This window comes from Periplaneta americana, chromosome 2 (genome assembly GCF_040183065.1).
Source record: "Periplaneta americana isolate PAMFEO1 chromosome 2, P.americana_PAMFEO1_priV1, whole genome shotgun sequence".
NCBI classification, from domain to species: Eukaryota; Metazoa; Arthropoda; class Insecta; order Blattodea; family Blattidae; genus Periplaneta; species Periplaneta americana.
The window spans coordinates 48350945-48378135 of NC_091118.1; the positions used below are offsets into that span (position 1 = coordinate 48350945).

General features: G+C 36.4%; 1 protein-coding gene across 1 annotated transcript in view; it reads left to right on the forward strand.

Annotated features, from left to right (window-relative positions):
* Positions 1-27191, forward strand: part of LOC138693353 (zinc finger protein 665-like) — a 75564-nt gene that overhangs the window by 38889 nt on the left and 9484 nt on the right. Inside the window, exons 6-9 of the mRNA XM_069817296.1 lie at positions 6900-7010; positions 18893-19033; positions 23781-23954; positions 24854-24981. Of these exons, the coding sequence (XP_069673397.1) occupies positions 6900-7010; positions 18893-19033; positions 23781-23954; positions 24854-24981 (554 nt within the window). The remainder of the gene's footprint in view (positions 1-6899; positions 7011-18892; positions 19034-23780; positions 23955-24853; positions 24982-27191) is intronic.

Here is a 27191-nt window from a genome sequence, read left to right on the forward strand (position 1 = left end):
AGTTCAATCTCTGGAAAGAAACATGAGAGGGAGGCAGAAGAGGCACATTCAATGACTCTCTGATGGAGGATTTATAAAGACAGGCAAGTCCGACACATGTGACAATCTAGAACGGAAATTAAATATTACTGAAACCGGAAACTTGCGGAAATTCCTAGATTCACTCTCTCTCTCTCTCTCTCTCTCTCTCTCTCTCTCTCTCTCTCTCTCCTTCAGTTCTTATGGGGAAATCCTGCTAACAGGTCAAATCCACGTCTCTACCTACCCACTATCTAACGTTCATTCTTCCTGATGTTAACGTGGTGACGAAATCAGTAAAGTATCCTACGGAGAGATCGCGAAGTGACGAAGTATAAAAAACAGTTTGTATACATTAACGAGGTAAGTTTACGCATGATATGTATGAATTTTTTTATCAATTATAAATGTATTGGGTCATTCCATTGTTACGGGTGTGACAAATATTTAGTTATATCAACTAAAAGTCTTAAGATTATGTCAGTTTCTTATCTTGTAGGCAGTTGAAAAAGCTATGGTATATACCAGTGGCGTAGCGTCAATGTAAGCTAGAAAGCTCAGCTTCCCCAGTTAATAACTCCATAATAAACTCCACTTTATGAACAAAATTATTTATTGGCCTAATTTTAATATAATTTATATGTACGCCTTAAATGTTGTGATGCACCAGTGAACATGAAGCCTGCACACACCAGCTTCCAATCCCCTCCACAGACTCGTTTCTTTCACACATTCTTCTGTGTAACGCACCCCGCAGATTTTCCATCCCTTTCTAACTAAACTACCCTGGTCGCAAGGCTCGCAAGAAGCTAGCTTTAGCATTGGAAAAAATTATTAGCTTCCGAGTTATCCCTTTCGTGAGTTGTGTTCAGTTGAAGTGTTAGTGTGCACTGTGGCTGATATAAGAAATAATGAGTGAAATAACAGTTCCTGACACTAATTTATGTAGTCAAAAATAATCTTCTGATAAAGATTTTAACGTTGATTTTTTTACTTGGTTATTTAACGACGCTGTATCAACTACGAGGTTATTTAGCGTCGATGGGATTGGTGATAGCAAGATGGTATTTGACGAGATAAGGCCGAGGATTCGCCATAGATTTCCTGACATTTGCCTTACGTTTGGGGAAACCTCGGAAGAAACCCAACCAGGTAATCAGCCCAAGCGGGAATCGAACCCGCGTCCGAACGCAACTCCGGATCGTCAGGCAAACGCCTTAGCCGACAGAGTTACGCCGGTGGCTTTTAACTTTGATTGAGGTAATTTTACTAACACTGTATCTATTGACCGTTAATATTGTGGTTTTTTCTAAATATGACAGGGAGTGAGCTAATGTTAAATTATACGTACTGTATGTGTCTATTTGTTAGAGATATGTGTAAACCATGAAATCATATTTTACTACCACTTGATGTGATGCCTTATTGGTGTTACTTGTGAGGTTCCAAGCAATCTTCGGACTGCTGACTTGACATTGACTACTATTTATTTAAGACTATATTTTTGCAATACGTTTCCTCATACATGAAAGACAACTTGAGTTAGCTTCCCCTACTCAAAATGTCATGCTACGTCACTGGTATATACTTCTAGTCATCTAGTTGTTGATCCATAATTACGAAATCCATATCTTTTGTCTTTTAGGGAGAGGGGGAAGACTAAATGTTAGGGTTTGGCAAAATTTTCCATTTACATTACGTATTGATATAGTTCATTCAGAAACTCTGCTAATTGTTAAGTTCTGAAAGAGTTGGACATTTTTTCTGTATCTGTAAGATTTTTAGAACAAGATTACCTTTCTTAAACTTGGATTTGCGTTTGACCAAGGATATACAGAATATTTATAACACGTTACTGGTGTGACAAAATAGTTAAAATATGACATTTCAATTATTTAATTGTAATTTTCTCCAAACATCTGAAAATACAACTAGGTAATTAAGGATATAAAGGGAAACAAATGCAATCACAAAATTTTACTCTTTGGTTTTACTGTGAAAATTAATCATTTTCAAACAAAAGCAAACTTGCCACGTTTATTTAAAACGCTTGGATTTTTTTCTTTCTTTTCAACTACTACAGAAGCTTTCTCCATAGATACATTTTCCTTCTTTAGCCAGATCTATGAACTCCCACTATAGCCAACATAGGCAACAAAACCACGATTGAAATTATCAATCAATTAACAAAGTTGAACTGAGCTGTTTATGATAACATGTAGATTTTTATTTTAAAATGTTATATATATCCATGTCTCCTGGACTATGTTGAGTATTTTAATATACAGAAATAGACTTTTTGTAGAAAATAACATTTCTAGATGCAAGACCAGGTGACATGGAATGACCCATTATTTACGAGGTTTTCTTGCGTCGATGGAGTTGATAGTTGTGAATTGGTACTTGACGAGATGAATCCGAAGATACGCTCTGAGATTACCTGACATTCGCTTTGTAGTTTTAGAAAACTTCGAAAAAAAACAATCAGTAAAAGCAAGAGTTTTTTATGTTAAGGATAAACGAGGAAGTTGTTAATTTTTTAAAAATATTTTATATTAATTTGGCTCTTTGGAAGTGGCTTACGATACTTCCTTCGCAATTTTTTTTTTTAAATTATGTCTGTTTTTTTGAGAAAATTGTAAAATATTCCAGGAGAAATCTCGATATTAATTTTCGTATTTATAAGAAAAAAAATACATTTGTTTCAAGTTGCAAAGAAAATCAGCACCTTATAAATAAAACTTAAAGTCAGAATCAGCATTTCAGAAGTCTGATTGAAGAATAATTAAAGCGGTAGTTTGGTATATCAGTTGTTACAACAAAAATCAAGTAAATAAAGCTTTTAGCTGATTTCTCTGCCGCTCGACAGTTAACTTAATGGGGACAGATATTTTCTTGGAATTTTCCTATCGTTTTTATGCATTAGTAGGAGCAGCTGCTTGCTGGTTTGGGACAAACGGTACTTTTGTTGATTACGGGGTTTTACCACCGAGATTCGTTTTGTATTGTGTAAATATTGCAGTAGGAGAATTCAATGGAAGAGACGTCACTTACCTTCACTTACCTGTAAACCTAATTAATGTGTGTTAACTTTCATTTTACTCCTTATTCATTGTCATTAGTTTCATCCGAAAATTAGTGTGAAATTAGTCCGAATTTGTAGTAGAATTTTCAACACAAAACACCACCAATTAAAAAATGAATACTAAATTTTTATTTATTTATTTATTTATTTATTTATTTATTTATTTATTCATTCATTCATTCATTCATTCATTCATTCATTCATTTATTTATTTATTTATTTATTATGCAGAAAAGTAAATTTAAGTATCCTAGATCGCCTTCAGCGATGTATCAACACAGAAAGAGGGGAGGGGAACTAAACGAAATTGAGAAATAATTTTTTGCACATTCTATAAACATTGTATTGTATACATACAAAAAAGAAAATGAAACATAACCCACATGAACACTTACAGGTACATATCGTCGTTGTTCCTGCAATAACTCCTATGTGACATATTTATCGATTTTCAGATTTTTGTTCTATTAAATAACTTAAATAATAATACAACAAATAATAAAATCTCCTATATGTAATTATGTTTCTTTGTTTCGAAAATGTAAGAATTCACAGTCTTCTATGTACGGCTGCCATAGAATGAATAAATGTGTTTTTTCTTCCTACTGAAAAATTTTATATTTTGCACATAGGAGTTATTGCAGGAACAACGACGATATACACATATGTACGTACGTATGTACCAGGGGCGATTTCTCAGGGCATGCTATGCTTGCTGCGCAAGTCCAATATTTTCGTAGAATGTGTATTTCTCAAAATGGCGTTACTTACATTAAAATTTATTTTGAATTTTGGAATACTGTATAGGCGTAATACCATCCGCAGGTTGTACACCGCAAGTATCGCAACGTTTGCTCGTTTCTTGGAGCTACAGTAAAGACGTATAAATAGCGAGAATATGATGCGCGCGCAAGTGCCTTCCTCCTTGGTCCGTCCTAGGCGCACATGCATCTGTTATGTGTTGTTTGAAGCTCTGGTCCGAGAGCTACACCAGCGACTATTTAACGTTACACAGACCAGTATTGACAGTGAGTGCAATGTAATTGCATGAGCGGAATGCATATGTTAGCTGCTGCATGTATTATTAACTCTTAAACATTAATTTGAAGTATTGCAATGAGTTCGGAATTGTGTGTCATTGAAACCTTATTATTAAATCCATTTTCTCGAAGGACTATTCAAGAGAAGACAGACATTATAGAGAATATGTGCGCTCGTTCAGTGCAGCTCAATACAACAATGTGCATTGGTTGGCAGGGTCGAAAAACTAAATAAACTGTTCTGTTGGCCATGTTTGTTATATTATATCGAACTTCTACATCTGATAAGCGAATATGATCCATGACTCATAATGATTTCATAATTATAAAATAAATTATTTATGTGGGTCTGATTATTTTTATTAATTATGAATTATTATATCCTCCCATCTTCCCCTATGAATAAAAGAGCAAGCCTAACTTTCGTGACTAGCATTCGCCCCTGGTATGTACGCACATACATACATACATACATACATACATACATACATACATACATACATACACACAGACACACAAACATACATACATTACCTTATTGACCAGAAAAGAAGCCACACCCTTAAAATTCGAGAGAAAGAAAAGGGACAATTATCAGAGAGATTGGGTAAATAAAAATTACCAGTACCATTTATTCTATGGCCACCCTACCTCATTATCTCTTGACTTAGTTGCCTCATGAAATATGCCCTATTGGTGTCATAAACTTCCAACCAATCTTCGTACTGTTGACTAATGAACATGTAAAAAACATACGTATCTACTATTTGGGCTAGCATAGGATTTCACTTCAATACATTTATTTTTTTGTTGGGCACGTTATCAATCATTAACTTCAGCAGTAACAACTTAACTAGTAAACTTTTGTATGACTTGAGGCTTTCCCGGCGTTTGATGTAGAATAACTCTTCTCGGGTTCTCAGCCAGGTGAGTTGGAGATTTGCTTCCAAGCTTTCGACGGCTAGCTCTGCCATCTTCTCCATTCCCTGAAGAAGATGGCAGAGCTAGCCGTCGAAAGCTTGGAAGCAAATCTCCAACTCACCTGGCTGAGAACCCGAGAAGAGTTATTCTAAGTAAACTTTTTCTTAACACAGAGCATACCGACATTGTGTTTTTAGGTATCTAACACATTTTCATTACCCTCCTGTAGCCTAACTACTGCTGCTTTCATTGCTTCTACTGTAGTAGTAGTGATAGTGGCAGTCGTGGTAGTGGTAATGGTAGTTGTGGTAGGCTTAACATCTGTAGCCTGCGATATAGTGATATGTCGTAAAATCCAGGATCATTAATTTGAGCCGCACCCTATCTTTTCACAGTTTGTATTTTGATAAAAAAAAATGCGGCTTATTTTCGGACCAATACGATATATGCAACGTTTCAGTGAAAACATGGAAATTTGTATATGGGCTATTCCATATGAAATCGATCAGTAAAAAACCTCGCATTTTTTTAATACTCTAATTTTTCCCTATTTATACAAGGTGCTGAGGAGAGTGCATTTTTTAAAATATACTATCTAAAGTCAAACGGTTTTCGTACTATTGAGCGACAAATTTAGCGTATTTTATAGAAAAAAGCCTCTTTCAGAGCTCAGAACTCTGGAACCATTTACTGCAGAACATTGAACGGGAGCTCATTTTGAAGCTGACATTTAGTAGGTTATGATAAGAAGTAATACTTATTTTTATTGTATACAGAGAGGCAGATAATCTGATTTTACTTACTTTTAGGCTTTTTTCCCATTTGTAAAAATGTAAAAAATATTGAGGAAAAAAACCTTGCATTATTAAGAGGGATTCGGCATTGTTTGCTTAGTGGCTCGGCAATAAATTTCGAGGGTATTAAATAAATTATTTTCACACGCCTAGACTTGAACGGCGCAGTACCCCACGCACTGGCCGAGAGCTGAAGATAAGCGAGCATTGGGCGTCATTTTACTCCTGTATTTATGAAAACTTGTGATAAAGCTAGCCCAGCCATGACTGCTAGACGACACATCACCTGTTTGTCTCCTGGCCTTGCTTGTCTCGACTACCTACAGTCAGCTGGTTAGTTCAAGCGCGTACTATCTATTTTCTTTATTTGATATCTTCAGTACTTTCTTATCAACGGTGCACCAGTAAAAAATATGTGTTTATTTGTATTTTCAATGCTGAATCTAACCATATATTTTTTAAATATTTTTTCGTGGGCAAAGGCGTCTTAATGAAGCAAAATCTAAATTTCTCCATTTCCATAAAAAAGTAATAAAAACTGTTTACACGTCAATATAAACTTTAATTCCTCAGCATCAAAATAAACCATGATTTTGATCATTGGGTGAAAGGGTTTCGAAGCCACAACAGTTTAAAGTTGCTAATTTTATGAAAATACGATAAATTTAAATATTTTTAATTTAAACACTATGAAGTTCTGATGCCTCAAACTTTGCACAAAGCATTGTATCACAGTTGCCAACGGACAGAAAAAGTTTCATTGTATTTAAAAATTGCAAGGTCAATTTTCTCTATATTTCGCTCGATTTGAGATGGAATAGCCCATATGGTTTCAAATAGAACAGTTTTTTTTTTATATAGGAACCCAAATACGCCTTAACTTTCCCCACACAAGGTCCCTCATTCGAAAGCTATTCTACTTGGGACCCTGTATGCCTTCAGAGAATTTTGACGAAACTTTTTATCACCCTTACAAAATGTAAAGTTGCTGCCTGTTTTGTGAAATTTTTGCCAGAGTTGACTGAATGTTGTTTCTTGCAGCGAATTATTGACGATGGATTCGGAGACGTCTACAAAAGGGAGTACTCCAATATACGATTACGAGCTGGAGTCTGCTGTTTCCAGCAACATCACAGTGGGAGAGTTCTCCAGGTAAGTTGTTGGAATATAACACTGATTAATGACGGAAACGAAGAACGCCGTATTATGATAGCGAAGCTTAAAAATCTGTAAAGGAGACATAATATGCAAATAAGACTAATCTTAAAATGTTATTTTTTAAGTTTTCAAGTAGTGTTATGTATATACTAAGAACATTAATAATTGCCAATGGTTGAATTTTTTTAAATGAGATAAATTAATGTACAGTTCCAGAAAAGAATGGCCCGAGTTTTGCTGGGAGTCCAGGTGCTATATGTAGGCAACAGTTTTCGCACGACTGTCCACAGTAGCTTACAGGGTGGAAGTGAAGTAGTCCTGCAGATTGAAAGGGACGATAGGGTGCACTTAAATGAATACTTACTTACCAGTGGCGGCCGGTGAGGCATTCTGGTGGTGGTGCCAAAAATGAAAAAAGGTTTTACGCAAATTACCCTAGTGAAACTGATAATCGCAGCTCACGTTTACATTATGTTAAATAAAACATATTAATTAAACCAGCTATTTACCAGGTGTATAGTTAATAATGCATCTAGTAACAGTTACAATAACATTTTCGAAACTAATAACGAAATTTACAGATGCAGATAATGCAAAACTTTCACAGTATTGCTAGTCAAATACAAATAAATTTTATAACTAATCAAATTACTGGCAAAAACACACGAGATAAACAGTGATATAGATAATAAACGAACACGTTTGCCTTTTATTTAACAGGCCGATGAATCCAAGGCAGCGGCCTGAATAACAAATGTTCATGTCCTGCACAGATCTCATGTGTCGTTAACAAAAGCATCAATACTATAGCAACAGTGTAGCGATATTTAGTTGCCGCAAAATAAATCATATTACACAACATTAACAAACAGTGTTACATAATATGAAAAAAAATATTTATCTTTCTAAAAAGAACCATGACTATCTCTGCATTCAATATAGTTAAACGGATAATACTTTACACATTCAAATCCAAGTTATATGCATTAGTTTTGGATTGGCAACATTACATTAACATTTGGCGCGGAACTTTAACTTGTGTTTTCGTGCAAATCTGTGGTTCATGGTTCCCTTCCTAACGTCTCCAACAACCCTACCATCTAGCGGAATATTAACTACTGAGTCAAACTGAATACGGCTCAAAGTCTGCCATAAGAAACGTATATAAACTAGAATCAGTAGCCTTTTGTACAGTGTTATATGGACGTAGGCAGTGCCACTCAGAAGTGGCTCCAAAGTTCGGAAAAACGCTGCAAGAGTGCGTCCCGATCTGCGCGCGCGTTCGTTCAGATGAACTACGAATAAAATGTGTAGAAATAAACTATTACAACTGCTTTTTAGGATATTATTTTTTGTTTATTTCATTGGCGGTGCCATGGCACACTGGCACTACCCCAAAAGCCGCCCCTGTTACTTACTTACTTACTTACTTACTTACTTACTTACTTACTTACTTACTTACTTACTTACTTACTTACTTACTTACTTACTGGCTTTTAAGGAACCCGGAAGTTCATTGCTGCCCTTACATAAGCCCGCCAGTGGTCCCTATCCTGATAAAGATTAATCCAGTCTCTATCATCATATCCCACCTCTTTCAAATCCATTTTAATATTACCTTCCCATCTACGTCTCAGCCTCCCCAAAGTCTTTTTCCCTCCGGCCACACAACAAACACTCTATATGCATTTCTGGATTCCCCCATACGTGCTACATGCCCTGCCCATCTCAAACGTCTGGATTTAATGTTCCTAATTATGTCAGGTGAAACACTTAAATGAATAGAAAACCTATATTACGTGTTGTGATTAACTGCACAGTTAACTAGAAAATTAAGTTGGAAGTTCCAGCAGTCTGGCAACATCGCCGCTAAAGGTCTCCTTTCGTATCGTAATACAGATGTAAGAGGTCAGTGAACTCAGCGTCTTCTTCTCTAGCTACAGCTTGTCCAAGTCAAGTCTGCGAGTGAGGATATCGGGATGGAATATAGAGGCAAAACACAGTTGCCACAGATTTCAGCGTGTGGACATCGTTTAAAATACACTACGGAGCGCACGCATTTTTTGTCCTTGTCTTCAGATAAAGGCAACAGTTACGCTGTCTCCCAGCCTCCCCCTCATGCAACTTTCTCTCCTACGCCCACGCTTGCCAATCACAACGCCAAACCTCACTGTCAAGCAGAAGTAGAAGTACAGTCTATTTCAAAGCGTCTTAAATTGTTACTGCTCTATGAACTGAAGCGTAGTAGGAAAACTTTGCTGTCATATGAGACTGTACTGGTCTCCTCTCGTTACCTCCTCCTTTCACTACAGAACTGCCTCCAACTTCTCCTCTCGGCTCGCAGACTTAACTTGGTCGAGCTGTATAACGTTGCATTGTCGTTGCATCGTTCAGTGGCCTGAAATTAGTGTTTTTTTTAATTAAATTTACACGAAAACCGCAACGCTATTGAAATACACTAGTGGGATAAATGATTCTTTATTAGATGTTCTATTGATATGGACAAAAATCACGATCCAACTCGCAATAGTTACCGAATAAGAGGATGTTAAACCTTTTGAAAAAAACTTTTTTTCTGAGAAAACTATGAACTTTCTACCAATATGGTATTACAGTTTTTGTTACATACAACATGAGCTATTCGCTATAAAAATCTGCAGGGTTATTTCATTTCCACCCTATATGTAGGTTACTGCTGCTCTTGTTTACTGCACATGCGCAATTCGTTGTACCTAGGACTTAATAAAATTAGGCGGGTCATTTTTGTAAATGTACAAATACATTTTTATATAGAAAGCAAGGAAAACAGATGTTGAAGAATATCTTTCTGTAAAGTAATTTAATAGTACTTAGGCATAATATATCCATCATCAAGAATAAATGATAGGCCTATCACCTAGACGAATTCGTAAATAAGCAACTAAGCGATACAGAGAACCTGATGAAAGATTTCTTAAACTAAATTGTACAGATATGGAAATAAAATGTGGGTCGAGTCTTGGTAGCAGTTCTCCTGAATATAGGCAACTAGCTTCGCAAGACTGTCCACAAGTAGCATACAATTAGGCGCTCTTGTTTACTACACATGCGTAGTGCATTGTTTCTGGAACTTAGTAAAATCAGGCGACCCATTTTTTTTCTGAGTCTGTACATAGATTAGATCGCATTCCATTGTGTGAGATAATATGGGATTGGAATATAGTACATTAAATAGTATTGTGTTATATACCCAAATGAGACTAATATCAGTATCTATTACATTTTATTATATCAGACTAATACTTGGTTACATGTACCTACCTGTTTCATAAGTTGCTGCCCGTTGCAAGTGTCGTTGTTTTCTTCTTCTTCTTCGAATGGTGGGTATTCCGGATAATCGAACCCAGGTTTGCAGGAAGTTTGATATTTAATGTTCTGTTAACTGTACCGCCTTTAAGGAGGTTGTCCACACCTGTGGAGTAACGGTTAGCGAGTCTAGCCGCGAAACCAGATGGCCCGGATTCGAATCCCGGTCGGGACAAGTTACCTGGTTGAGGTTTTTTTTCGAGGTTTTCTCTCAATGCAATATGAGCAAATGCTGGGTAACTATCGGTGCTGGACCCCGGACTCATTTCACCGACATTACCACCTTCACCTCATTCAGACGCTAAATAACCTGAGATGTAGATACAGCTTCATAAAATAACCTACTAAAAAAATTAAGAGGTTAGGGCTGAAGTTTCAGTATTTTCGTCAAAATTATAAATTTTTTACTTTCATGATTTAAATTCCCCAATATCTTTCCTTTCATAAAATATATAATTATTTTCTTTTACCGCCATTTTTAAAGCCCATTTGGGGTAACATATAGTGCAGGACTACTGGGTGTTCAGTTCAAAATGTGTCATGGCTCGCTGTATGCCGTCATGTGGCTAGCTGATGAGCCTAGAGAATTCAATCTTCCTACACTTCCGCAGAGGTGTATAACCTAAGAGGCAGAGAAGTTGCCTAGCAAGTACGGCATTCATTCTGAAGAGTACGTACCGATACGTGCGGTAACGCCGGTAGTGGCAGGAATGTGAACTGTTTGGAAATACGTACTGTCGGGATATGGGGAGAGGGTTAAGACGATTACTTACGTATTTGTTGACATTAACTTCGACGGTCAACATGGACACGGAGCATTTGATTTGTGTTGTGGAATGTTACCGTACGCAACCGATGATAACAAATACCCTGCGTACGACTTGCCGGCGCAAAACACAGTTCGAAAGAGGTTATGGTAGCACACAGACCGTACAGACCGCCATCTGTTGCTACGACGTTCAAGTTATACCGTACACGTTCTCAAGTACAGATTGAAGAACGCCTTAAATAATAGGCAACTTCTCTAACATATAAGCTGAAACTCGCTTCAAATCGGTGACCCAACAACAGTGACGTCATGACACACTTTGAAATGAACACCCAGTATTGTAAAGTCAGTGCCTGGTGTTATGTTTGCAAGCTGTTTTCTCGCTTTCCATTTGTTTTACGTTTTCCTATGTATAAAATGCTCTTTGAGTCACAAATTTTGTCGTATCACTTTGAAACTTTCAGGATATGTTCATAAATGTATGAACAATTGTATTTTCTCTGAGTTTCAGTGTGAATTATATATTGCTTAATTATTCACGTGTTAAAATTACAAAAAGAAACAAAAATGATAAAATAAAAAATTAAAAAAAAACTTAATTTCTATATATATTAAGCACACAACAAAATCCAGAACAATGCTTAATTGTGTAAATTTGTAATAACTACAGACCAAATTTTAGCTCAGAAAAAATAAAAATTGCAACACAAGGAGCATTATAGGCTTACTGTTTAAGTGGCGATACAAAAAACGATAATTGTAATTTATAGTATTCATTCAGTGTTCTGCCCAAGGGCAAGTCTTTCACTACATATTCCTGCATTCTCCAATCAGTATTCGTAAGAGAGTCTTCGCCGAGTACGATATCAGGCTGATAGTCCTGAACTCATTACATTTCTTGGTATTATTTTTCTTCAGTACTGGAAGCAACACTGTGTCCGTAAAATCTTCAGGCCAGTCGCCTTTTTCATATATTTCGTTGCATAATGATAGAATTTCATTCTTGTCTTCACCCAAACATTTCACTAATTCAATGGGGATTCCATTAACTCCTCTTGTTTTCCCATTCTTCATTTTCTTAAGCGCTATTTCAACTTTTCCCTTATAGTATAAGAGAGTAAAATTAGATTTTATGCGCGAGTAGAAAGTTTAGCGCCCGAGGCGAAGCCGAGAGTGATAATTTCCACGAGCGCAAAAAATCTGTTTACTCTTGTGTGCTATATAATATTTTATCCATTGCTGGCATCTAAATTCAATAATCGGTATCTAAATTCTATTTTAAATTGTACGCTTTTTCTTTATAATGTTTTGTTTGTGAAGAAGTTATAAATAAATGAATGTATAGATTTTAATGTCCTGCTAAAATGTTGGTTGTCATGGAAAAAGTTTTTAATTCACAGCAGTGAATTAAAAATAACTAGTAGGCCTAATTCACCGCTATAAATAATGTCATTGTTTAGGTTGCTAAGGACGGTAAAATAAAGACCAGTTTAGATACCAGCTATGAATAAAATAAGTACCTAATAAATAAAAAAAATATAAATGATACTCGGGACGAAATTAAACACAGAATAAATATGGGAAATGCCTGTTATTATTCGGTTGAGAAACTTTTATCATCCAGTCTGCTGTCAAAAAATCTGAAAGTTAGAATTTATAAAACAGTTATATTACCGGTTGTTCTTTATGGTTGTGAAACTTGGACTCTCATTTTGAGAGAGGAACATAGGTTAAGGGTGTTTGAGAATAAGGTGCTTAGGAAAATATATGGGGCTAAGAGGGATGAAGTTACAGGAGAATGGAGAAAGTTACACAATGCAGAACTGCACGCATTGTATTCTTCACCTGACATAATTAGGAACATTAAATCCAGACGTTTGAGATGGGCAGGGCATGTAGCACGTATGGGCGAATCCAGAAATGCATATAGAGTGTTAGTTGGGAGGCCGGAGGGAAAAAGACCTTTAGGGAGGCCGAGACGTAGATGGGAAGATAATATTAAAATGGATTTGAGGGAGGTGGGATATGGTGATAGAGACTGGATTAATCTTGCTCAGTATAGGGACCAGTGGCGGGCTTATGTGAGGGCGGCAATGAACCTCCGGGTTCCTTAAAAGCCAGTAAGTAAGTAAGTAATAAATAAAAACCTGTTTGGCTTATGAAGTTAAAATTTAATAGTTCTCTCTCTCTCTCTCTCTCTCTCTTTCTCTTTTTTGTATGGAGAAGTGACTCGAAGGATTGTACTGCAGCCTGAGGCTTATTGTGCTTACCACTCCTATTCTGTGAATGATTGAGTAGCCGAACGGCCGCGCTCTTGTACAAGTACAGCACGCCACACCGTGAACTTAACCCGGGCTATTGTATGGATGATGATGATGATGATGATGATGATGATGATGATAGCCACCGGCGTGGCTCAGTCTGTTAAGACGCTTGCCTGCCGGTCTGAAGTTGCGGTCGGGCGCGGGTTCGATTCGCTCTTGGGCTGATTAGCTGGTTGGGTTTTTCCGAGGTTTCCCCCCACCGTAAGGTGAATGCCAGATAATCTATGGCGAATCCTCGGCCTCATCTCGCCAAATACCATCTCGCTATCACCAACCTCATCGACGCTAAATAACCTAGTAGTTGATACAGCGTCGTTAAATAACCAATACAAAATGATGATATGTGAATGGCGAAATTAGTCCGAGGTCCAACGCCGAAAGTTACCCAGAATTATGCTTCAATTGGTTGAGGGGAAAACCCCGAAAAAAAAAAAACCAACCAGGTAACTTGCCCCAACCAAGATTTGAAACCGGTTCCGCTCGTTTCATGTTCAGACGTTGCCAGACGTGCTAACCATTACTCCACAGCGGTGGACCTAATCCCCTTAAACTGAGAAAGATGCAACCCCTTAAACAGAAAAAGATGCAACACGACAGATCCAGCGTAGCCACGCCAATGATTCCCGAATTAAACATGTACTCGTATGTCGCTATTAAATAATTGACGGCTATATTGCGTTTTTGACAGGGAGCAGGTCTTTTTTTTTTTTTCGAGGCAATATAAAAATGGACAAAAACAGCCAAGACAGTTTGTTTCAAAAAGAAAGAAAATGTTGTTTATTAGACATCGTTGCGGAATGTAAAGACAACGTTGAAAATAAAACAACGGATACGGTGACTTGACACATTAAAAGCGCGTGTGTTGGAGTGCCCAACAAGAATCCGGTATACGGAATTTGAAACAGAATATGTATATGACTGCAGGGGAAGGCAAATATAAGAGAAATGCAGGAAAGGTAAGTTGCGATGATTTCAAACAAATGAAATAATAGGTATACCGATAAACCCGAAATCATTGACCATGCCAGAGCCTTCTTTAGTTACAAGCCGGGGCCATACGTCGGCAACACTGTAATTATCTGTCACCCGTACAGTACACGTGTTTGTGCTAATGCCGATTTCCAATGTAAATTAATGTTACAATATAAGTGTGTGTCGATGGAATTATGTTTGCGGTCGTACCAAACGTTAATTGTTGATGTATTATAAGCTAAATGCGTGTTGGTGATAAAAAAAAAACAAGGCAATAAATGAAAATAAAATGGTTGCAGTCTTTGGGAATTTTTACGGTTATGGATGACAAAGTAATTGACTATTCTATTAAATATTGTATAACCACATTTTTATATTCTTATTTGTGATTTGTGTGTATCAGAATTCTAGTCAAATTGTTGGGTCTCGCCTGCTATATCAATAAAGTTACGCCGTTGGTTTTCAAAGTCATTGTAAACAGCTGTTTTGTGATCCCATAAATGTTGCAGTTTTGTTGAAGATTCGGAATGCCTGCTATACGTCAGAACTATCTATAATTTGTCCATGCATATAATCACTTTGTTGGTTTGGTCAATGTTACTTATGTCCCGCCCACTATAGAGACATAGGCCAATTTTACACATATTTAGTATAACTTGTTGTTTCTTTGACAGGTTAGGTTTGGTTAGTTTAGGTTTTTGTTATAGCCTACCTTGCATATACGATTATAGTGCAACATTGGCAGTGATAAAAGTGAAATATTCGTTCAGTGGGCGTTGGATACTCTACATTCACCCACTTGGTATTTACAGGATTTAAAGTCCACTGAGTTTACGCTAATTGATACATACATGTACTTAATAGATAATGTTGCGTTTTGTTACGTATTATGTTGAAGGGATGTGTTTTCATTTTTTTATAGATTGTTTTACTTGGCTTAACTGTATTTACACCTCATACTTTTATTATAATAGGAATGTCAATAGTTTCTTCTGTTTACATTTTATTTTAGGCCTATTTGCATAATTCACATTCTTAGCTTGTTTTCTGTAGTTATATTTATTTAAAATTATATTTTAAAAAGTTTATAACAAATAATTTAGGATAACAGTATTGTTATGGTGACTGGCCAGGTTCAAACTAAAACTGGCTTCCTGGACATCTGAAATATTTATAGAAAAGCACGACATAATCACATGAAATTAAAATGCATATTATGATATCCTACACCTTTCATGTCAGAGGTGAAACAACATTAAGCGGCAAAACATTGTCAATTTACTAGCCACATAATGGTTAATTGATTGGAATAGGGTATTGTGAAAGTACGTCATTATTTTATTTATTTTTGGTACAAGTAACATTTCTTTAAGTATTTATTTATTTTCCCTTGTACCATCAATAAAAAAACAAGTATGTTTTTATTTTTTTTTAATTATAAGTGTAGTTGCTACGACACACAGCACTTTCTAGGCATCTGAAATATTTGTAGAAAAACACGATAGATAATCGCAGAAGATAATATTAAAATATATCCTAAACCTTTCACAGATGAAACACCATTAAGTCGCAAAACATTGTCAATTTGCTAGCCACAAATTTGTTAACTGGATGGAACTTAAGAATACTGCGTAGGAACTTAAGTCTTTATTGCATTATTGATTTTATTATTTTCGGTGCAAGGAATATCTTTTTTATTTATTTATTTACCTTCGTACTATCAATAAAAACATGTTTTTTTGTAATTATTTTAAGTGGCAGCCTTTGTATGTAAGTAGCCTACTTACGCCGTATTCTGAAGTATAGCTAATTGATTGCAATAAAACACTATTTTCGAACCCGTAATCATTTACATCACTACTCTGAATCTTGATCTTACCTTTGTGCATGAAGTAATATTGAAAAAATACGCGTTGCGTATAACGAAAGCAATGAGCAAACACAATATCACTCTAAAATCTCCCGCCTCCACTCTGCGTTGCCAAACCTACCCGTGCCCCGGCTTGTAACTAAAGAAGGCTCTGACCATGCGCATTACTTAACCTTACTTGTGACATTTTCAGGTTGAAATTAATATAATAGTGGTAGTGGTCCTACTGCGACTGTTGGAAAAATAAGTGAGAGGGTCATCGGACTTATTTACGACCTGATTACATCATTGACAAACAAATTTGATAATGACACAGGGACTGAGAGATTGCTTTTGTGAGTGCAAGAAGGACGTAATTATAGGGCCCATGTTCTGGCCAGTCACTTTCCTGTTATTTTCTGTTCTAGTTCAGGTGAAACTAGCGCTGTGGTAGTTCCGATGATTTCGGAAATGGTCCATATTTTAAGGTTTCTTAGCATAATATTATTTTTTAACTTTTTCTGGTTAATTATTAATGATTAGACATACATATTAATAGAGGCTAATTATATGAATTTTTTTTAATATTTACTATATAATATTAGATATGCCCAATTATGTATGTCCAATTACATTAAACACTGTAAAAACATAAATTTAGAGACAATGTTTTCACGGAGCACAGATCGAGTGTTGTAGCTTTTGACTTCTACGCTGAATTTTCGGGATTCTTTTATTATAGGATATCGCTTAATTTTCGTCAAGTTTGACAAACGATTCTGACGTCACAACATGGCCGACGTAAACCAACGCGACGAGTAAATAAAACTCACTAAGATATCACCTCAACTAATCCACTAACCTTCTCACATACGTCGACCTCATGTCACTGAGATATCACCTCAACTAACCTACTAACCTTCTCACATAAGCTGACCTCATGTCACTGAGATATCACCTCAACTAACCCACTAATCTTCTCACATACGTCGACCACATGACATCACCCCATTCTCCAATCTAGCCAACATATACATTCTCATAAACACACTACCAATATCCTATAGTCATATAGACCCGAATATTCTTCTTTGATATCATTTTATATCCACTGTGGTCATTTAATGTTTAATTCCACGATGAATTCAATTTGATGTGCTGAATTGAACTATTGATGAGTTGCTGAGTTCTTAGATGAAAATTGAGTCATTATGAAGTAAATAATTTGGATGGTTTATAATGGTTTGACTGAAACGTTGCTGCTGTTTAAGTTTTCAATAGATTCTATAATTTACCCAGATGACAGATACGATAAGTGCTGCCATCTCGGATCACCAGGAAATTAAATTGTGATTTTCTGTTAACGAACAGTGACGTGTATTAAGTCACACAAAGTCAGTGTGCACTCAATGTTGGTTGCTTGACGGTTGTCAGCCCACTTTGAGGTCTGTGGAGGGAAAAATTGGATCGATGTTTGGTAGAGTTACCGGGTAGCTCAGTTGGTGGAGTGTTGGTACATTTAACCAAAGGTCCCGGGTTCGATACCCAGCACCGGAACAATTAATGTGCATAACATCCCCGTTTATTCTATTTACACTCCGCTGTGGGTAGAGGAGGGAGTTTCATTGGAGCTTCTTTTCCATTATTCTCTCGTTTTCTGATATTGTACGTTACATTCGGTAGTGCATTCGGATTTTTGAAGTCTGGATTATCGAGATTCTGCTGTATGACTTTCTTCGAAAGGAAAATATAACTTTCCCTGTCGTATATTTACTGAGCATAAAAGAATAATGTTTTGAATGACATTAGGCTACTGTGAGATGAATGTATTGTCAACAGTGGAAGTAAATAGAATAAAACATAAGATTTTAAAAGATGTGTGAAATAATAGGCCTAACTTATTTAGAGATATGTATTAACATCTAGCAGCTGAAGAAAGAATTGTCCATCTGAATATGGAGTCATCATTTTCATACTATTTAAAAAATCTTAGCTACCGGTCACTTGCTAAGTCACTTGCTTGCCGATCTGGGGTTGCGCTGGGCACAGGTTCGATTTCTGCTTGGGCTTATTACCTGGTTTGGTTTTTTCCGAGGTTTTTCTCAACTGTAAGACGAATGTCAGGTAAATCCACTGCCTCATCTCGCCAAATACTATCTTGCTATCACCAATTTTCATCGATGCTAAATGACCTAGTAGTTGATACGGCGTCGTTAAATAACCAACTAAAAAAAGTCTTACCCTTTGTATATTGCATGTAGACCATATAGACTGAATTGAATTACACTAGGTAGCTCATAAATTAAGTTATTCATTTTTCGTATACACTTTATTTCAAATTAAATAACCATGTATTAGTCTTTAAAATTTTACTGAAGAATCTTTAGTGTATTGTAAATTTTCATAATTTAAATATGTATGTCACTATTGTATTGATTAAGGCTGGTTGCGTGGAAGAGAAGGCCTTATGGCCTTAACTCTATCAGCGAAAATAAAACATTCTATTATATTCTACCTGTATGCATTTGTTGATTACAAAACGTATTACCTTCTGAATAGTAACATAATCTGTTGTGTAGAGTCATGTTGACAAAATAACGATTTTAAATTTTTGCAGATTCTCACGGCCACTGTTGAACTTTGCAGCTGCCATGACATTGTTGATAATAGTTGTAGGAATTCTGGGAAATTTACTGACAATTGTGGCCCTTGTCAGATGTCCGAAGGTCAGAAATGTTGCTGCATCTTTCATAATCAGGTAAAAATTGTGGTGCAAAAATCTAGAATCTTCGCAAGCGATGTATATGAGTTTTCTCGAGAAATATGGAGTGCATGTTTAAATTCTTACAGTTTCTTTGGGAACAAGTGTGGACGATTTATTTCTACAGCTTTATTTTGGGTGTGTAATTTTTATGTTAGGTAAGGATGAATTTATTTATTAAATAAATATTACCACAGGATGAGCAATAGTCCATTGCTGTAGAGTAATGGTTAGCATGCCTGACCGTGAAATGAGAGGGCCTGGGTTTAAATCCTGGTTGTGTTTTTTTCCGGGGTTTTCTCTCAACTCTTTGAAAGCAAATGCTGGGTAACTTGTGGTGCTGGGCCCTGGACTCATTTCCCTGGCATTGTCACCTTCATAGCATTCAGATTCTAGGTAACCATAGCAGTCGATAAAGCGTCGTAAAATAAGCCAATTAAAAATAGATAATGGAGTGAGATGAACTGTGTGAAATGATGCAGTGAAAGAAGGGAAAATGGAAGGAGAATTAATTAAAAGGTACATGATCGCGCATCCTTACAAGGGAATTTGGGGCTGTTAGGAAGAAGCTATGTAAACTTAAAACCTGTTGTGCACTTGGCTCTCTCCGTTTTTCACTGCTGCATTGAAGAAACTTTAGAGAATTTTTTAGGGGAAAAGCAGAATGTGGACAATCACAATGACAGAAGGATAAGTACGAGGAAAAATAATTTAAAGATACGCTATTGTGCATCCTTACAAGGGAATTTTGGGCTGGGAACAAGTGTCTAGTCCACACCTGTGGAGTAACGGTCAATGCGTCTGGCCGCGAAACCAGGTGGCCCGGGTTCGAATCCCGGTCGGGGCAAGTTACCTGGTTGAGGTTTTTTCCCGGGTTTTCCCTCAACCCAATACAAGCAAATGCTGGGTAACTTTCGGTGCTGGACCCCGGACTCATTTCACCGGCATTATCACCTCCATATCATTCAGACGCTAAATAGCCTAGATGTTGATACAGCGTCGTAAAATAACCAAATAAAATAAAAATAAATAAAAACAAGTGTCTATGTGACCTCCAAGCCTCTTAATCATGTGTCTCACTCTGATTTTCGCCATTCCTTTTTAACTAACATAAGAGAATTTTGAATGGGAAAAGCCGAAAATGGACATAACCTAATAGCTACCACATGAGCGACAGGAATATTACAAGCATTACTGAACAGGATAGTTGTTGCTGTCCTCGTTAGTCAAGGGATCTGGTCTAGTGGATTCCACTAGAGTAAGTACCCAAGGCGACACACGAAAACCAAGGCTCTGATTTTTTAAGACTTTAATTTACTGCCTAAATTTTTGTGAGAGAGCAAAACGGGCAAGGTGGAATGATGCAATGAAAGAAGAGGAAATAGGAGGAGAAAAAATTAATAGCTACATCATCGTGCGTCCTTGCAAAGAAATCTTGAGCTGTGAGGAAGAATCTGTGTCAGGTGGAGAGAAAACCATTTCCTTCGGGGGGGGGGGGGGGAGGCAAAGCAAAACCATAGAATCTCCATATAACGGGGATATGGGGACATCATCCTCCCCCCGTTATAGCTTGACCGGGGTACAATACAGTATATCAGAATATGATCATTTAATAAAGGTATTTTTGGGGGGCATGTTTCTCACAGTGTTATATCCATAACCGCGATGTTTCGGACCGAATTGTATAGGGCTTGAACTGTAGATCTACTACAAATTATAACGGGGCATAATTTAAAACAATCCCCCTCTTTTTCTCTCTCATATAGGAACACATTACATCAATAAAACTACGTAACAGTGCTGACAGTAACAGAAACTTTTTTATGTTAACCTTTCCTGAAGATATCATATGAAATGTAAACTCTAATTATTTTATTTAATCTCGTCTTTAAGTTTACACATTATACCGGGATCACTTTTATTTTTTCTGCATTGTTGTGCAGTATGGTGTTCATATTTCTCCAAATGTGCGGCCTGAACACCTGCAGACTTCTAACACATGAGTACAGACTGTTACAAAAAAAAAAAAAACATTACAGTGCTTCCATTCCTCAAATAAGGTATAGAAATTCTTACACATTCAAACAAATAAAATAAATATTATAGTCCAGACACGTCATGATCTGAAGACTTAATTCGTCATTTTAAGCACAGAAACTTAATCATAAACAAAAGCAAAAAAGATCTTTTGAATTCAATATTTTCTAACTGTTAATAAAACTTTAATAGAAAGAAGAGTTCAGACAAGTTTAGGGGGGCAGTGTCTATGTGTGTGAGCTCCAGGCCTGTTGGCTACTTGTGTTACTCTGCTTTTGACCATTCGATTGAAGGCATTTGAGAGAATTTTTAAAGGGAAAAGCAGAAAATGGACCTCATGATGGAGAGAACCGTGTGGAAAACCCCGAGACACAATAAATAGAAAATGGAGCAAGACAAATTGCGTGAAAAATCACGAGGTACGAAGTTCATCTCACATTTCTCTTTCATTGGTATCACTTAGACATCAGAGTAAATCTTTCTTGACAATACAATATCATTTTTCGCTCCTTATAGAGTGAATATAAACTTTTTGCATGAGTTATATTTAGGACGGAAAAGATGGAGGAAAAGAGAATGGGTGAAAGGAAGAAGTGAAGATGAAGAGCATAAATAAAATAAAAACAGGAGAAAAGAAGAAGAAAAGAATAGAATATACTATACTATACAATGTAGCCCGCCAGAAGTGGTGTGCAACTTGAAAATGAGTCACAATTTTGCCATCTATCCACAATATGCGGAACCTGAATCACGTAAATGAAGTGGGTAGGCATTGGATACACACACACACACACACACACACACACACACACAGATATTATGCAAACTAAAGAGAAATGATGATGAAAAGAGGAAAAAAGAAGTGTTGATTTAAATGTTTGTGGATTCTTTGAAAGCAAGTGTATTATGAGTCTCCTCAAGGAATGTAGCGTGTGTGTTTAAATTTTTACAGTTTGTATGGGTCCATGGCTAGATAACCATAGTAATTGATAAAGCAACATAAAATAAACCACTAAAAAAAAGCATTGCATGGGAGCAAGTGTTCATGATTTATCTCGACAGAAGAAGAGAAAAAAGAACAAAATTAGGAGAAAATGTACTAAGAACAGTGGTAAAGTAAGAAGAAGAAAAAGGCAGAGAGAAAGAAAACAAGGCGTGTCAATTGAAATGTTTATGATTTTACGGTATGCACCAAAATATACAGTACTGGATTTCGTGCAGCCCACATGCGCATGTTTGTGCATCTGCATGTTGTTGCATCACCATTATGTATTGCTAGTTGTGTAACGAACGTTGTGCTGTGTGGCTGGAATTGACAATGGGTGTCGCAACGGAAGAAAAAGTGTTCATAGTGGAGTATTATTTTCGCTCGTACGGAAATCGTTATCAAGGCAGGCTGAGTTTAAAGTTAGTGGCGCAACAATATTATGAACACTTTAATCAGCCAGCACCAAGCAACACAGTTATGCTGTCTATCATTACAAAATTTAGTCATATGGGTAGTGTATTGTGTCAACGAAAGGGAAGGTCTGGTAGGCCAGTAACTGTGTCCAGAAATGACAATCATGGACGTGTCCTCAGTCAGGTGTTACAGTCACCAAAGCGAAGTCTTCGACGAACATCCCTGAAATTAAACTTCGACGATTGCTTAAAGACTTAGGTGGATTTCCGCACCGAATACAGGTTAGACAACGATTGACGGAGCAAGATAGGCAAGTCAGGATTGAATATTGTGCAAGATTTTTGACCATGGTGTACGAGGATCCAGATTTCTTGCTCAATGTGTGGTTCTCCGACGAAAGTCACATTCACTTGGATGGTTTTATCAATCACCAAACAACTCGCTTTCTTGGTTTCAAGAGGCCAGACGTTATCATTCAGAAACCACTACATAGTGTGCGTGTGACGATTTGGTGTGCAGTGTCAGGAAACGGTGTGCTAGGTCCGTATTTCATTGAGGATGATGGTATACCTCTCACTGTTACCCAGGAACGTTATAGGAACATGGTGGTCAGGCCATTTATTCAGGATCTAAGAAGGTTTTGTCGTGCCAGGAACATTCAGATGAATAGACAGTGGTTCCAACAAGATGGGGCGACCTGCCACACCGCTCAACAGTCTCTGGCTATGCTGCAAGAAACCTTTCCAGGACGAATCATTTCCCGTGGGACTGAGTTCCCCTACCCATCACATTCCCCCGATCTTACACCATCTGATGCTTACATGTGGGGAATGTTAAAGGAGAACATTTTCAACTGTAAAGATCCACCCACAACTGTGCCTGCATTACGTCAGAAGATCGTATCGTTTTTCAGGACTCTGCAGCAACCTATGTTCCAGAATATGTTTCAGAATCTGCGTGATCGTTATGAATACTGTCTACAGCGCAATGGAGCACATTTTGAACATTTACATTATCATCCCGATAACTAACAACAACAAATAACAGTAACGTATTGTTCCAGTACTGTATATTTTGGTGCATAATATATTTGAAATGAGTGTTTGTTAATTCAATAGATATGAATGAAGTGTTGATTAAAATAAGTAAGATACGCTCCTATTTCAATTGAAAATGCTTTGCCATCCTACATATAAATTCAACATTTTATTTTACATTTTGATGGGTTAATTGCAAGATGAAGCCTGATAGTTTGTGTTACATTTTTGGCGAAAATTGGACTAAGATTACCACTTTGTGTTTCAGCTTGTGTGTAGCTGACTTCATATTCTGCACATGCGTACTTCCATTCAGCTTTTCAACTTTCCTCTATGGCAATAATTGGATTCATGGAGGCTTCTTGTGTTATCTGCTTCCATTCATGAGATACAGCAACATTGGTGTGTCCCTCTTGTCGATAGCAATGATCACTATCAACAGGTGAGCACATACACCTCCGTCTTGTGAAAGGGACGAAGCAGGCAAAATGCATGAATACAAAAGTTTCATGCGATGTTTAATTGCAACTCTGTGTAAAAACTCATATGCATAATTGGGATATTGCTTTCTCTGCTATTTCATCTTGCATTTTCTGGACAGTGGATAGGATGTCATGGCCTGTTATGTGGCCTCCACGTTCACCGGACTTTAATTGTACTTCTTTGTGTGTGTGTGATTTTTTTTTGCCTAAGCAGTAAGTTTTGTTTACATTCTGTATCATGAAATAGGGGGCACTATTTGTAGTGTTGTGGCATTGCAGAATCTGTTGATCAGGCAAAAAATGTAGCAGCTTATCATCACATTAAGACACTTTTTTTTTATTTAAATTTAAATATACAGAAGAATATAATTACAAACAAACAAGAGAAATAGAAATAAAACAATACAAACAATATAAGAAAAGGAGATAAAGTAGTATTAACAAAATTTAAGACCGAATGAGCAGCACTCATGTTCGGTTGCAGTTCAGATATAATATTAATAGGCCTATAAGAGAATATAAAATAAAATAAAATAGGGAATAGAATTAAAATTACAGTTACAGAAATTATATAATACAATATTAAATAAGAGATCTTGATCTTGATATCACTTTGTTAATGCCCAAAGTTAACATTTCCTCTCAAACTATTGGGTTTATTATCTGTTAATATAAACTTTTCCATTATTTAAAGCTTAGAATCATGCTCTAAAATTTGTCCAAGTATTTGAAAAACTACTCTGTATTAAGAAGAAGCATTGTGATTTATATCCCAGTCTAATTTTTACCTCTGCAGATATAACATTACCACTGCAGAAGTTGTGCGTTATGTGTACTGTATAAAACTGTCTGTTTGCAGGTACATCATGATCGCTCACTATCGCTTTTACAGCAGGATCTATAAGAAGCTGTGCATCGCTGCCATAATAGCATTTTGTTGGGCTCTGCCCATTGGGTCCCTAACCCCGACCCTAGTAGGTGTCTGGGGTAAGTCAGTCACACATTGGTTCCTAAAATAAAGAAAGATCTTAGTTTTTTATCTCTGTTTATCTTTACTATGCAATCTCGTTCGTAGTACTGGTGCCTCCATTGCTTAAGTTTAACTTCCTCATTACTTTTAAGGCGATGCACTACTGAAATTTCTCAAATCTACCATTTTTTAACTACAGAGTTGAAATTTTTACTGAATATGCATATCAGTATCATAATCACATAATGTAAATTTAAATCTTTCCTCATAAACATTAAAAAATATTTAACTTATTTTAATATTGTGCAATGAAGTATAAGTAATGTCCTACTCTAATTTGCTCATTTGTAAAAAAAAATATAATTTCTTCAATGTTCAAATATTACCTAATAAAAAAATATACTGCTTTATGTAAAGTTCTCTAGCAATAAAACTATGTTGAATAGAGCCAATCAAATGCTGCATTTCACAACAGAGATATTAATGACATAACTCATACATTAAGATATTCAGATAAAGTTTTTATGAAACCGTACATTTTAGTATGAAAATAAAAAAAATATTCGTCAAAATTCGACTATTTTCAGTAGGCCTAGTAGCGCATTACCTCAATAATGTTAAAGCATTAATGATAAATGATAATAAAAAAACAAAATATTAATAATAAAAAAAGAACTGAGCATGGTGGAGAAATAGTTATTGTTTCCACATAATATTTGGAAGGTTCACAATTCCGACCCAGGTGCAGGCTGCCCTGACTTGGATTTTTCGTGATTTCCCAAGTCTCTCCAGGTGAACGCTAGGTTAGCACTAATTAAAAAACCCACGACCTGCCTCCTTCTCAATCCTAATTAACTCTTCACCGTCATTATTGTTATTATTATTATTATTATTATTATTATTATTTTTATTTTTATTTATTTCTTTTTTTACGTAGAACTACATAATTCTCCTTTCCAGGTATAGGGTAACAAAGAAATTGGCTGTCACATAAAAATGTAACCTTCCATTTTTCTCCTTACTTCTTGTATTCTCCTGTTTGCTTCGTACGCCCTATATTTTCCTTGTATTCCTATTGTTCTCCTTGTAATCTCCTCGTTAGCCTTAAATTTCCCTTGTTCTCCTTGTACTCCGTATTGCCCTTATTCTCCTTGTATTTCCCCTTTTCTCCTCACATTTCCTTTGTCCTCCTTCTATTTCCCTTGTTCTCCTTGTGTTCTCCTAGTTCTCTGGCCAAATCGTGATGGAATTTTGGTGGACAGATCAGACATTGCAGAGTTTTTTTCTCGGGGTACTTCCATTTTCATCTGTCATTCTACCAACATTTTCCACTTTCCCGTCATTTCATCTATTGTCACAATAATTAAAATATGACTGGGTTCCCGAAATAATATGGGTTCCCGATGTTGATATAGGAAGGGTTTGGGTCTCTGAGTACTAGGGTTTATCAGAGTTTATCAGGTGAGAGGATGGAACCTGATTCTGTCAAGACTGAGGCAGACTGTCAGCTTTAGAATCACGACCACCCTGGTCACCTTTTGGACTTAGACAGTCATTGCATATATAAGTCACACAATGTGGCAAAAACAAGCTTAAATCAAGGACCCGGCTTAGGTAGGATCTTTGAAAACCTAAGCCAAGTCAGGTTTTAAAAAAGAATATATATATCCCATCTTTTTTTCTTATTTCAATTTGCAGATATATGTAAAAATTAAATTCATCATCATCTTCCTAACAGGTGATAGTCCTAGAAGGATTGTTTCGGTTTACAAAAGTTTACGTGCCATCTCTTCACAGGGCGACCCAGTGATCTTTTCCCTGTAGTTCAAGCTCGTCGAGGAATTCTTTTTCTAGGCATATGCTTGATATGGTGAAGCCAGTTGTCTTGTTTGATACTGCATAAAATATAAAATATATTCAGTGCCATATAAGCGACCAGTTATTTTTAATGTGACTGTAGAACTATTTCATCCGTTAATTATTTAAAAATCCTCTCCTCCATGTTGGCTTCTTTCTGGCCAAATTGTTTTCTCTCAGACTTCCTTCTTTCGTTTTATCTCTTTTTTTTCTTTGAATCTCGCTTCAGTTTTTTTTATTTTTTTTTCCGTTGTTGGTAACTCTATAGCATCTATTAGATGCTTTATGGTTGTGCTAACAGATGGAGTTACTTGTCAACAATGTGACGCTGAAACGTGTGTTCAGGTCCTGATGTATTTTTATATTTGTG